The sequence below is a fragment of the Nyctereutes procyonoides genome, unplaced genomic scaffold, assembly GCF_905146905.1.
Source record: "Nyctereutes procyonoides isolate TBG_1078 unplaced genomic scaffold, NYPRO_anot_genome, whole genome shotgun sequence".
In the NCBI taxonomy this organism is placed as follows: Eukaryota; Metazoa; Chordata; class Mammalia; order Carnivora; family Canidae; genus Nyctereutes; species Nyctereutes procyonoides.
The window spans coordinates 44,456,925-44,471,516 of NW_026575024.1; the positions used below are offsets into that span (position 1 = coordinate 44,456,925).

The 14,592-nt window shown below is 41.8% G+C and overlaps 1 protein-coding gene across 8 annotated transcripts in view; it reads left to right on the top strand.

The window, feature by feature from the left end:
• The window catches only part of RIN2 (Ras and Rab interactor 2), a 213,502-nt gene that overhangs the window by 135,026 nt on the left and 63,884 nt on the right, over window positions 1-14,592 (top strand). For 6 of the 8 annotated variants that reach the window (XM_055344968.1, XM_055344975.1, XM_055344982.1 and 3 more), the window contains one exon: window positions 14,485-14,585. The exons of the other annotated variants lie outside the window; for them this stretch is intronic. In XM_055344968.1, coding sequence (XP_055200943.1) covers window positions 14,485-14,585 — 101 coding nt within the window. Of the gene's footprint in view, window positions 1-14,484; window positions 14,586-14,592 lie in introns of those variants that run through there. 8 annotated transcript variants of the gene reach the window in all.

A 14,592-nucleotide genomic window follows, 5' to 3' on the forward strand; every position in this document is an offset into this window, starting at 1 on the left:
GGAATCTTGCTCTGTTATATTACACAAATCCATAGATAAATATATTACATAAATGGGCTCAGAGAATACATGCTGTTTTGCATCTTTTCTTCCACTTAATAATTTATCACTATATTGATATACTGACATGTATTATACATATCAATAAATATATAACAGAATCACCATTTTAAAATTTATTTTTGAGATAGAGTTGACATATAATGTTATGTTTTAGGTGTACAACATAGTGATTCAACAATTCTATATAGTACTCAGTGCTCACCACGATAAGTGTAGTTATCATCTACCCTTATATCACAGTATTACAATATTATTGACCATTTTTCCTATGCTGTGCTTTTATCTTCAGTACCTTTTTATTTTATAACAGGACGTTTGTACCTCTTAACCCTCTTCATCTATCCCCCCCACCTGTCCACCCACCTCCCCTGACCACCATCAGTTTGTTTTCTATATGTAAGAGCAACAGAATCGCTATTTCAATAACTGTGCAGTATTCTAATATATTGCTATACCACACTTTAACCAGTCCACTGTTGTTAGATATTTAGTCCTTGTTCACTATTATGAATGATACTGCCTCAAACATCCTTTACTATATGTCTGATTATTTCTTTGAATCAATTCCTAGAATTAGAAATGCTGAATCCAACAGTTTTCATACATAAATTGATGATGTATACATTCAGATTGTCTTCCAGAAAGGGTGAGTCATTATTTCTCCTCCACTGCTTGTAGAAAGCCCAGTGAAGCTCAGTAGGAAGCTAGAGGTGATAAAAGGGAAGTGAATGTGACAACATTCATGACACTGCACCCTGAAATGCACAGAACGATGGCTGGTGATCAACAAGAATTTGAGTCAGAAGAGGCATTAAAAATTCATTGATCTCTTCATTAGTTTTTATTTAAATTCCAGCTAGTTAACATACAGTGTAATATTAGTTTCAGGTGTAGGATTTAGTGATTCAACACTTCCATATGACATCCAGTGCTCATCATGATATGTCACTTCTTAAACCCTATCACCCATCTAGCCCATCCCCCTGCCCACCTTCCCTATAGTAACCCTCAGTTTGTTCTCTATTAATAGTTAAGAGTCTGTTTCTTGGTTTGCCTCTTTCTCTCTCTTTTTTTCTCCTTTGCTCATTTGTGGTTTTTTTTTTCATTTGTTCCTTAAATTACACATGAGTAAAATCAGATGGTATTTGTCTTTCTCTGACTTTGTTCACTTAGCAGTATACTCTCTAGTCCATCCACATCGTTGCAAGTGGCAAGATATTGTTCTTTATAATGAATGAGTAATATTCCACTGCATATATATATTACATCTATTTAATGCTTGAGGAAACTGAAGTCCAGAGAGGTTAAGGAACACTTCCTCCCTCATGCATACAGAAAGCCTGGGATCCACAATTGACCAATGTCTTAGAATGGCCCTGAACTTCAGAGATAATTTCCAAAAGTCAAAACCGTAATTCTCATACAAATACTTAGTAACTGTGTGTCAAAGATTGATTTAAGTCATTAAAGAAAAAATCAACAGGATGTTAAAGCTAATTCCAAATGGCAGAGACTGATAAATAGTCATTGGACAAAAGAATCCCGTGTTGAACCAGCTGTTACATCCACTGTTAGCCAGCTCTGTGTATCTAACTTTGCAAGGTTAGATGTAAGCTTGATACTGCTAATATTCAACAGTTTTTTGGCCTTCAAACAATTGCAATTTGATTTGGCTCAGCCTAATACAAAAGTGGCTAAAGATGTCCAGGGCAATAAAATTAAAACCCTTTTTTATGTTTTCTGCCAAAAAAATATCATTTGCAACTTAACAATCTTCCACGTGTTCCGCATCTTACTGTACAGAGTTTGGGCTTTAATCAAAAGAAAAGAGTGAAACAAAATGATGTTCCAAGTGACCCTTAGGTAGGTTTCTTATACAGTGCCTAACTATGACTTTGAAAGAGAACTTTTATATATTGAGTTTTGCATAGTTTTGTTAACTGTAGGAACAAACCCTTTGTGGCTGAACTGATGTATGGATGGACAAGATTGATCTCCATGGTAAATCCACCCAAAGCTCCGTTGGCCTTGGAGGTCCTCTGAATGCTTGAAGGCCAAAAGGGCACCACATTCAGATTTTAGTGCCTATTTCCCATGGCAATGGGCTTCAACCTTTATGTTTCTCAGCAACCAGGGGGCAGAAGAACCTGCTCAGGATGCAGAAATCTGCTCTTGCCAGGCTTCCAGCCATGGTCAAGGTAGAATGCCTTCCATGAGAGCCCTATCACCTGGACAGGATGCCAGAAGGAGCCCAGAAGGCCTGAGTGCCTGCTGGTCATCTCATCAACTCCCATTTTGTAAACTCCAAGATGCTAATCCCCCACACAGCAGGTTTGTCACTGACAAGACAGCCAAACAAGCCACTAAAAACCTCAGGCTTCTCCAACTTGAGCTCCATGAAGACATAGATCAGCACATTTGAGTTCCAAGAGTCACTGATTTCTAAATGTATCATCTCTGAAAACATTTGTATGCTACAGTCAGTGGTGTGTCATAATTATAACTGGCAGCTCTTTTTTTTTCTTGATGACATATAAAATAAGAGTGTGCCTTATAATTAACAGTAACTTCAATTTGATACAGCATACTATGTCTTTGTTTTTCTTCCCCCTTGCAGAACCTAATGCTTACTACATACTCTATAAATATTTTGTAAAAATATAAAGAATCAAATGCAAAACCGGATTTAAAATACAAATGCTGAAACTAACCAGGACTGTAGCAGACATCAGTGCTGACTCTGAGAACTCTGTCCTTTGTGGCCCTTCTGCCATTTAGCTTATTACTTAACGTTAAAACTCAAAACCACAAGCAGTAGGATGGTGATAATCTGTGACTTCTGAGTCCTTGAAGAATTTAATACAATACTGGTCTCAGTCAACTGACCAAGTAAATTAGGACCTCAGCAGAAGGACTGGTCAAGATGTGGCCACACAAGTTGCTTCCATGTTTCATATATTGAACTACCGACACTGTGTCTCTTTAAAAAACTCCCTCCCACCCTCCGCCATGGATACACTAAATTTAAAGTTACATCAGTGTTTGCAGAATCATTTCAAATATGGTGAAAAACAAAACTCAAAAAACTCTGAGCTCAGCCTCTAGAAGTTGCACAGAATGAGCAGCACCTATACCAGCACGGTCCTCCCAGGCCCTCAAAGACTCTGTGTACTTGGTGTTGAATATCTGGTGATGTAGAGCCAATTTGGGCTTCTCTTACATGCCAGTAGAAGCAGTTTACAACTTAGTCATTAGAGGGATCATGTTTTAAAGCCAATGGCTTCTGCTCCATGAGAACTTAACAGTGGATCAGAAAAGAGTGCATTCCAAATTGAAGCCACCACGTAGATAGTTGTTGATGGTGAATGGTTGAAAAAGCTTGGACAGTGCCTTTTAATGGCTATTACCATGTCAGTCACTTCCCCACCAGGTCCAGCTGAGCTTCTCATGGACTGGCTGGAGCTCCACCCACTCCGTGTCCTGATTTAGCCCTGGTCTAGGAGGAAAATAAACAGGGAAGTTATCAAGAGGAAGGCAGAGGGGGAAGAGCACTCATTCATTCAACAACTCATGTGTGCCAGGGACTGGCCTGAGCCCCAAAGATACAACAGAGAGCAAAAAGATGTGGTTCTTATTCTGGAAGTAACATCTAGGTGGGAGCATCTGAGAGAGCCTCTGGCTCTAGGAATAACCCACAGGCAGGAATATCCAATTCAAATGGTGGAAGAGCCAAGAGTGAAGGTTGGGGGCTATCTTAAGTCTGATTCCTCAGAAATAGGTGCAGAGCTAAAGATTTGTATCAAAGTGGCTTATCAGGAAATGCTCCCAAGAGAAACTCAAAGTGGAGTGGGGCAGCAAAGAGGTCAGACAAGAGTCCAATTTCAAGCAAAGTCCCTCAAAGAAAACTTTAGCTACATCTTAAAGGGAGCTTGGGGGCAGTATAAGTCTCACCTCTTACTTAGTTGTCTCCATCAGAGGAGAAGTAGCTGGGGCATTTATACCTCAGCACCTATCTGTCATTAGTCAAGGACTGACTCTGGGTCCTTTTTGGTCTCTGTGCCCCAGACAGAGCAGGTTCTGGCTATCTGAAAGCCATGCTTTGGCAAGGGCCTTGGGGCTGGCTGTGTAAGGCCAGGTTCCCTTCTGACCACTCTTGAGAAGCATTAGGGTTCCACCTCTGGTGGAAGCATTGGTCTCAGGAGAGGCCACTGTGCTGCCTGATATTGGTAGGGGTTTTCAAATCTAAGAAGGTCCAAGAGGCTAAAAGTATGAAAACCTGATCCTTCAACATCTTGAAGTATACCCAGAAGATATCCATGCACACAAAGGATACCAGGTCTTGAATTTCTTGGAAATCTCCTAATTTCAATTGTTTCTATCCACTTTAAGAACACTCATGCTTGTTGGGCCCCAAGAAACCCCATGGAATTGAAGTGCCCCTAGGGGCATAGCATGTGGATGTCTCTCTCATGAGCATTGTACAAGGAGCTGTGTTCCCCAACAGATACAATCAGCCAACACATCCTGCTACCTTAATCCCACTCTGTACTTCCAGTACCCTCTGATTTTTGTTATGGTGAGCAATGTAACCTGGTAAGCCTGCTCCCCACCAACAAATATAAAAATGTGCATCTGATGTGGACTTTGCTTGCGTCACCTCCATGGACTCTTAAACTGCCCCAAGAGGCAGGTCTCAACATATCCTCAATTTACAGATGAGGGAATTTAAAGAGTCAAATGATTTATTCAAGGACCCATTGCGCTTGAAGCTGCAGAGTCAAAGGAATTCCAAGCCAGTCATTTAGCCAAATTCTGCTTTTAAATATTAGATTTGTTCACTTGTGTTTGTTTCCTCTAAATACTGCTATTTAGGAAGCACAATTCAACTGAGTAAACTTGAAGGTCTAATTGGCCAACAGTTTCTGAATGGGCCAGCATCTTGACCAGCAAGTAGAAAGGAGCTCCAAGGAGTAGTACAACATGGGAGACCTGCAGAGGCAGAAGGGAGTAGGGACAAGGACATGATAAAGAAAAGAAAGATTTGTTTCAGCCTGGGTCACCTTCCTCTTGGGGAAGGGCTTGGGTCTGTCCTTCAGTTTACATTACCACTGTTGATTAGGAAATTGCAGACTGGCTTAAAATACCACTCCTGGGAGAGTTTGGAGCTGCAGTTAGGTTAGGCATTAAGTCCTGGTTTGCGACATGGGGCTTTGCACAAGTGACTCCATTTGGAGCCTCGTATTTCTATTTTTAACACTGCTCTTTTTTTACTTTGAGCTAAAAACAAAAGGTTATTAACATCAAACCATTTGTTTCACTTTACTCAGAGGATAGTATGGGGGTGTGTTGCTTATCACCTTTTTCTGTATGTAAGTATGTAGAGGTATTTTTTTCTCTTAACTCCAAAGTAGAATAAAAAGATAGAGGAATAAAAAGATAGTGAATGTTGTTTTTTAGTAAATAGGAAGGTTCTGGCTATGATCAGGGGATGTTTTGAATCAGCAAGGCTAAGATGAATTATTGCAAAAATGCTGTTGAGTTCATTTGCTCTCCATTTGGAATAAAGAAATCAAGGGCAGAGTTCTGTCTTCTGCCTCACAGGTCATCCCTAACCTTTGGGCATGTTTGAAGGTGACAGCCCTCTGGCACATTCCTTAGCCTGTAGAAGGCACCTTGAGGCAGATATAGCCATCCCAGAGTCCAAGGTTTAGGGGTTTGGAGAACTAGCATGGGCCATATTAGAGTTATCCCTCCCCTCCTTGTCCTGACTTCATACCATACATAAAATTATACTCCAGACAAATAAAAAAGCCTACTTATAGTAATATATTATATGTAAATGGGCAAAACTACATGTCAGTCTCAGCAGAAAAGAGGGGAAATTCTTTCTAACTTCAAGATAAGAAATGTCTTCCTAGAGGCGCCAGAGTAGCTTAGTTAGTTAAACTTCCAACTCTTTTTTTTTAAAAAAAGATTTATTTATTTATGATAGACCGAGAGAGAGAGAGAGAGAGAGAGAGAGAGAGGCAGAGACACAGGAGGAAGGAGAAGCAGGCTCCACGCCAGGAGCCCGACGTGGGACTCGATCCCGGGACCCCAGGATCATGCCCTGGGCCAAAGGCAGGCGCCAAACCGCTGAGCCACCCAGGGATCCCCAACTTCCAACTCTTGATTTCAGCTTGGGTCATGATCTCGGGGACCTGGGATTAAGCCCCACCCACATCAGGCTCCATACTCAGTGTAAAAACTGCTTGGGATTCTCTCTTTCCCTCTCCCTCTGCCCCTCCCCTGCTTACTCACTCACTCTCTAAAATAAATGAATAAATCTTTAAAAAAAAAAAAAGAAAGAAAGAAAAGAAATGTCTTCCTAGACAAGAGTCAGTAAACAAGAGCCATAATGAAAAAATTTTGATTCTACTAACATTAAAAACTTAAGGAGATTAAAAAACAAAAAGAAGTATGAAAGAAAATCTTTTAAATAAAGAGAAAAGCCAAGAAACTCCAAGATGGGCAACAGATAAATGAGGAACAATTACAAATGAACAACAAAAATAGAATCCGAGCAAACCACATTAAAACAATAAGAAGCCACTTATACTCATCAGATTGGCCAAGCTTAAAAGTTGATAAAATCAAACACTGATAAATGAAAGGAACACTTCCAAAGATAATGGAGCAGAATAGTTTGGCACAGCCACCTGGAGAACAATGTGGTGCCACCTCATAACCTCTTACATGAATGGAGCCCAGCATTTTCTGTGAGGTTCCACACAGTACACAAAGTTGTTTAACACAGTCCGCTTTTGACAGCAAAACACTGGAAATGACCTAAATGTCAAGATAGAATGGCTACATGGTATATCCTTATGTATATCCCCATGTGGTATGCCCCTAAGGTGGAAAAACATTCTCACTTAAAATGAATGAACTAGGCAGAATGGCTAAAAGAACAACTCAGGAAACAATAGATGTTGGCGAGGATGCAGAGAAAGGGGAACCCTCTTACACTGTTGGTAGGAATGCAAACTGGTGCAGCCATTCTGGAAAACAGTAGGGAGATTCCTCAAAAAGTTGAAAATAGAGCTACCCTACAACAGAGCAATTGAATTATGGGAGTACTATTCGGCCATTAAAAAAAATGAAATCTTGTCATTTGCAATGACATGGATGGAACTAGAGGGTATTTTGTCAAGCAAAATCAGAGAAAGATAATTATATGATTTTGCTTATATGTGGAATTTAAGAAACAAAACCGAGGAGTATAGGGGAAGTGAGGAAAAAATAAAACAACGAAATCAGAGAGGGAGAAAAACTGTAAGAGACTCTAAACTCTAGGAAACAAACTGAAAGTTGCTGGAGGGGATTTGGGTGGGGGGATGGGATAACTGGGAGATGGACATTAAGGAGGGCACGTGTAATGAGCACTGGCTGTTATTATGCAACTGATCTATCACTGAACCCAACCTCTGAAACTAATAATATATGTTAATTAATTTAATATAAATAAAATTTTTAATGCAAAAAAAAAAAAGAATGAGCTAGGGCTTCATGTATCAATGTGGATAAATCCCACATTTCACTGAATGAAATCAGGGAACTACAGGACAATTCATCAGTACAATTCCACTGGGTAGAAAAAGCACAGAATGATACCATTCAAGAATGGTGTACACAAAACAGCTACCTCTGGGTAGGTGAAAAGGATTATGGGTAATAGTCAAGGGAGATTAGCTTTAACTACAACAATTTGTGTTTTTCAATGAGAATGTATTCATATATTATGTTTACAATTACAGCTAAATTTCAAAAATATAAATGCAAACACTCTTGGGGGATGTGACACACAAAATTTGGAAAGCAAAAAAATAACAGGGTTTTATAGTTTTTTTTTTTAATTTTTATTTATTTTATGATAGTCACACAGAGAGAGAGAGAAAGAGGCAGAGACACAGGCAGAGGGAGAAGCAGGCTCCATGCACCGGGAGCCCGACGCGGGACTCGATCCGGGGTCTCCAGAATTGCGCCCTGGGCCAAAGGCAGGCGCCAAACTGCTGCGCCACCCAGGGATCCCAATAACAGGGTTTTGAGATGCTCTACCATCATTTTCTAGACAGTCTTCTGCAAGTGGAAGGAAGGAGCCTTCATTATTTTGTTTGTTTTTTCCGTGGCGACAGTTCCTGGGGGCAGAGATCATCTGAAGGTTCGAAGGTCAATAAGGAGCCCATTAGTTTACAGACTACTTTAGAGGAGCTCCAACATGGGATGTGCCCACCAGACCATGATGCTCCCTGAGCTCAACAGAAACAGACAGGAAAGGGATTATTTGGGTAATGTGGTTTTTCATGACCTGGAGGTAGGTCTAATCCCACAGGGTTGATGGGACTGTAAAGGTGCATCACACCCCAAGGCCAAGTTGATGCACTGGAGGACTAGAAATTCCATAGCTGAGAGCTAAACACTTGACTTTTCCTATACCCTAGGTTTCAAGTCTTTGCCATATCTGCAGCATATCCCTTTTCACACCATGATAACATTCCTAGTTCGACTTGCCGTTTGAAGAAGGCTATATCAGAACTTGCTCGGTAAACACTTTCTCCTTTTAATCCTGCTTGGCCTTCAAGAGAATTTTTCTCCTTTATCTAACCCTAAAAGAAAGAACACAAGATTTGGAGTCCCTCCCCTTTCCCTCCCTCCAGCCTCCTGTGTGAGCAGGAATGGTGGCATCAAGACTTCTGTCCCTAGTCGGGGAAAAGAGGCATCTAGTGGGCAGATGTTGAGATTAGAGACTTCTGGGCAGCTGTCAAAGGATTTTGGACTCCACAAACACTGGCCTTTTGTAGGTCAGGTCTGCCCCAGTAATGAAATAGCCTCTTTCCAGGCTGGGAGATGTCTGTGTCTATTTGAAGTATCTCCTAGTATCACTCTGCTTCATGGCAATGCTCACAGTTAATAAAACAGAGAGAATTTAAATAAGACAAGAACTGTGAAGCATTTAGGTGCTTGTCACAGTGTGTTTTCATCTCACCATCCTTTTTAACCCTCCAACAGTGCTTCCCCCAGGACGCCTGGGTGGCTCAGCGTTTTAGCGCCTGCCTTTGGTCCAGAGTGTGTGAATCCTGGGATCGAGTCCCACATCAGGCTCCCTGCCTAGAGCTTGCTTCTCCCTCTGCCTGTGTCTCTCTCTCTCTCTCTCTCTCTCTCTCTCGGTCTCTCATGAGTAAATAAATAAAATCTTAAAAAAATAAACAGTGCTTCCCCCTAGTAGCATAAGCCTTTAGCATCAGGGATCTAAGGTGTGTGCCCAGATAGGTCCAGGACCCAACCAACAGGGTGTCAGAATGGGATTTGAAGGCAGCCCAAAGTTGTTGCACTCACCACTGGTCCATGCTGCCAAACCACCAGGCATTTGCTGCAACTAGACATCCTTGAAATTGTACAATGCTGCTTGCAGTGTGGCCCCTCAAAGGAGGTTCCCTCCTATGGGGAGATTACCAGAATGATTACAAATTAGTGTAGACTCCCACTCTCGCCCGGGACACTGCAGACCCAGCCTTGCCCAGGCAGAGCCCTGGGTGTGATCTCAGATCACAGAGGAAAAGAACCTGGGCCTTCCTGGCCTTCCTGATCCCTTCTCCTGCCAGTTGGCCTGGATGCCAGTTAGCATGGAAATCACCCACGTGAACCATTCAGGCTTCCTGTGCTTTCTTATGCACCAATGCTCATCTGTGAGGGAGATGGAAGGACAGGGGTTTCTGAGTAGAATGAGGGAGGGGATCCAGATACCCAACTCCTAGCTTGCCTTCCTCTCTCCTGGTGTACACAGCAGCCCTCTCTGTGCCTGTGTGGGGATGCAAGCATGCCACTTCTGTTTCCCTGTGGGAGATAAGGAAGTGCAGACAATGCCCTGGCTTTATCAGTGTGGACTCCGTGATGCCTAGTGCATGTCAGTGTCTGTCATGATTTGGGGACTTCCTCATGACTTGTAGTTTTCTGGAAATGATACAAATACTGTGTTTTTGATAGAACCACTGTCTCACTAATTTGGTGCCTTGGAACCTGGTGTCCTGTCTTACTCTGATTGCACAGAATAAGAGCCAGTTGGCTCTGTGGCTATCTTCCCAAGTGTCCACACATGTCCTGGGCAGAAAAATAGGGTTGTGAAGAGCAGTGCTTGCTTGGCAGGTGCTTAAGCAGCCCCCTGTCTTGCAGGAATTCTGGACAGGCACAGGGATGAGGTGGGGTCTTGGGTTGTGTAGGCAGATTTGGAGAAATTTCTATTGCAACACCAACTTTGATAAAGCACTTAACGTTGAATCTGCTGTTGTCTTTAACATGGGAAAGCTTAGCTTAAAACTGCCCCCCTCTGTGGGTGGCAGATTATCTCTGTTTATCCTCAAAGATAAACAGCATTAAGAACATAAGAGATGAGATCAAATATCTATAGGTATTAAAAACAAACATACATGTATCTGGGAACAATGTGGGGAACATCTTAAATCCAATCATTCACACCAGGGCAGACTTCAGGGAGGAACAGATATTTAGGGATGACTTTTGCTGGTGGAGGGGCCTGCTGGGTATAATGACATCATTCAGAGAGTCTGTGCCATCAGATGAGTGAGCTAGGGCCGAATAGAGGGTGAGAGTAGGTGACAAAATCCTCACCTACACAATAGAGGGAAGGCTCTCGTGGCCATGCAACCAGGTGCACCCTCTGTCCTCGTCCACCTTTCTATCACTGAACTTCCCTTCTATATTTCAGGTAAATGGTGTTGTTCATCATTTGCCATCCAAGTGCTGCCAAATGAGAAACACAACTGCTAGGTTCTTTGTGTTTGGTTAGGTACACAGAAGGAAGCAAGTATGGCATGTGGAGGTCTAGGGTTGCTACTGAAGGTGTCAGCAAAATCAGCATCAGGAGGAGCAGGCTGGCCAGAGAAGGCTTCTTCTGGGGAAGGCTATTTTTACATTCAAATAAATATGGTGGCCATGAAGGGATGATGGTGCCTAGAGGCCTGTCTCCTTGCTGGCGATGGGAACGCTTGCTCCTAGTTTTGCCTGAGGCTGTGGGTGACCCTCCTGTGTGTGACTCCCCTGCCCAGGACCATAGCCATGGCCCAGAATGGGAGGGTGACCCAGCAGAGAATGGAGGACTTCAGCACAGACACTCAGACTACACCTTCACTCGCCCCACTTACTTGCACCTTCTCGGTCCTTCCAGCCCCTTCCATTTACATACACATCCACCCTTTTTATTTTCCCAATAATTTTTATTATAAATAAACATACAGAAAATCACAGAGTGCTAAACACATCACTCAGCTCTGTCACATGTTATCATTTTGCCATTCCATTTTAAGAAATAAAATCTCAAAAAAAAAAAAAAGAAAGAAAATCTCACATGTAGGTGGTTGAACCTCTTTACCTATGAACATCTTCATCCATTCTCCTCCAGAGGTAACCACTATGCTGGACTAAGATTATAGCCCGTATATCACACACTGGAGTAGTCTATGTGTGTATTTATAAACACTATTGAATTATATAGTTTGGGATAGATTTAAACTTTATATACTGGATGTAACCCTTTTCAAGTGTTTTTTCTTCTATGAAAAGTTTTTGAGCATTTAGTTTATATATGTGTTTATACTGCTAGCTCTGGCTCATTCATTTTAACTGCTATATAGTATTCCATACTTCAGTTTACTCATTCTTTTATTGATGGACATCTAAGTGCTTATAATTTGGTTTCCTTATGAATAATGGTGCAGCAAATATTCTTATAAAGGTCTCCTTGCACCCATGTGCATAGATTTCTCTAGAGAACATATCTAGGAGGTCTGTGTGTCATTGACTCTACAAGACATTGCCAAATTGCTCTTCAGAGGGTGCTATACAAATAACACTCTTCTAACAGCATTTTGGGTTCATTCTCAAATATTGTCAGACTTTTAAATTTTTGCCAGTGGGATATGTATAACAGGGAACTCCTGGTCGTTTTCTCTTCCATGTCCCCAGTGCTTCTAGAATGTTCACCTACAGCTTGCATCCCAGGCACACTTTGGGGACACATTAAGCATGGAGGACTTGGCCGGCCCCCCTTCTTCTGATGTCCAAGTTTTGGGATCGTGCAGAGCTATTTGCAGGGACCTTTTCTCCATCTCCACTTTCTCCTCAGATAATCTCTCCCTGTCACAGGGCTTTGGAATGCCAGCACATATGCCAATGACTTCCACATGTATAAATATCTCCATACTGAATGTTAAAAGCCACTTACCAAATTTATTTAATGGCCAATAAGAAAGTCAAGACTTAACTGACCCAATATCCAACTTGATTTCTTCCTAAAACCTAACCCTTACCCATGTCAGTCAAGGGCACTGCCACCTATCTGATAATCAGGTAAAAAAATGTAGGAGTTGAATTTGATTCCTCTCTTCCTACCACTTCTACATTAAGTCAATCAGCTTTTATAAATTTCTGTGTTAAATTGTTCTCAGATTTCCCCCCTTCTTTCTAATTCTTCTGCTACCACCTTGGTGCAAGCCACCTGGACCACTCTTGCTTGGATCCCTACAGTTGCCTACAAACTGGTCTTGCTGCTTCTCCTCTTGCCCTTATAAACCACCTCTAGCCAGTAGTCAAAATGATCTTTTTGGAACATACAATAAAGAAAATGCCTTTCTTTCCTAAAGCCCTTTGATGGTTCTTAGTGTAGAAAACTCAAATTTATAGATACTGTGATCTAGAATGCCAATGAGCCTCTGGTCCCCACCTGCCTCTCCTGCCAGTGCCCCCCCCCCCCAGCCTCTGGGACTTTCTTTATATGGAGGGGTCTTCTCTTGATCTTTTCATGGCTCCCTTGTCATTTAGGGCTCCATCACTTCCTCAAAGTTCCACCCTCACCATCCCAATCTACCTACCCTAGAGTGGTGACAGCTTAGCTGCCTCGTATAGCATCACCTTGTTCTATTTTCATCCTGGCACTTCTCCGTGTTCAAGGCTGTGGTCTCTGCTCCACCAGAATGTCATCTGTATGAAAACTGTTAACCTTACTCTGTGCTTGTAGCATGAATTGGGTCCTCGTAAAGGTTTGTTGAATTAATGAACGAATAGATGTGGTCAACATTTTAGAACAGGCTGTAAGCTCAAATGAAGTTTCTGCCAGAGCCTGAGTGGGATAAAAGCTGCTTGAGGCAAGACAACACTTGTCTTTAGCTACAATAGTGATTGTCAAACTTTATGGTCCTAGGATTCCTTTATCCTATTAAAAAGTATGGAGGACCCCATAGAGCTTTGTGTTCATGATGGATTATAGCTACAGATGCTTGCTGTATCAGGAATTAAAATGGAGAAAATTTTGAAAATATTTATTTCAAAACAATAATAAATCTGGTACATGATGACATAAATATTTATGTTAAAAAATCGCTATATGTTTTTAAAAATTAGTGGGCAGCGACATACTTGGAGAATAGCTGCTCTACACATAGAGTGCCTAGTTAGCACCAGAAAGGATTCTGTTTGAGAATTAGTGAGTAGGTGGGCTGAAGAATTTAACCAGCCTTCAGGGACAGATGTGATCTCTTCCCAGGTATGTGGTTAAAGGATGCAAAGCCCCCATGAGCCTTCTGCAAGAGGAGGGCACATCTCCCTCTCCATTCCTCCTATGGTTCACTCACTCTGCACCCCATGCAGCCCTCTCTTTTCCCTTTCCCCTAAAAGTCTTCTTTATTAAACAAAATAAATAAAAAGCAAAGACTAGGATGAGTAGTAAGCTTAATTTCTGGAAATTTATTGCAAACTATATATGTATTTTTAAAATGCTTATTTCTGGAGCACCCAGGTAACTCCGTCAGTTAAGCTTTTGGCTCAGGTCATGATTTCAGGGTCTTGGGACCAAGCCCCACCCTGGGCTCCCTGCTCAGCAGGGAGTCTGCTTCTCCCTCTCCCCCACCTCACATGTGCTCTCTCTCTCTCAAATAAATAAATAAAATATTTTAAAAAACAAAAACAAATAATCTTATTTCTGTAGCCAGACGGTGATTATATACATTTTAATTCAGGGAATTCCTCTTGAGTTTTGACTTTAACAAAATGAATGTGGAAGCCTGGTTTTACCCAGATTTGTTTATTCCTCTTTGTATTCATGTTGAGAAACCAAATTGGGTGTCATATCCTTTTTCTTAGGGCAGTACCGAAACCTAAGTTCTTCCTCTTTTTCTTTTAGAAAAAGCTGCTCCCACCCTCTTTATTTTTTCCCCTGGGTAGAGGAAATTCACACAGCCAGGATTTAAAAAAAAAAAAAAAAAAAAAAAAAGGTGGTCTTCTCTGTGCTCCTACTGAAGTGGCTGAAGCTCCCTAGGCTCTGGACACGCCTCTTTCACTGCCTGACGTCACACTATTTTTGTCTTTGAATAGCTCATTGACACAATCGTCTCGGAGATCGGAGAACTGAAACAGGAGATGGTGCAGACAGATGTCAGCCTGGAAAATGGACTGGAAGCCAGCGAATCCCACAGGTGACAG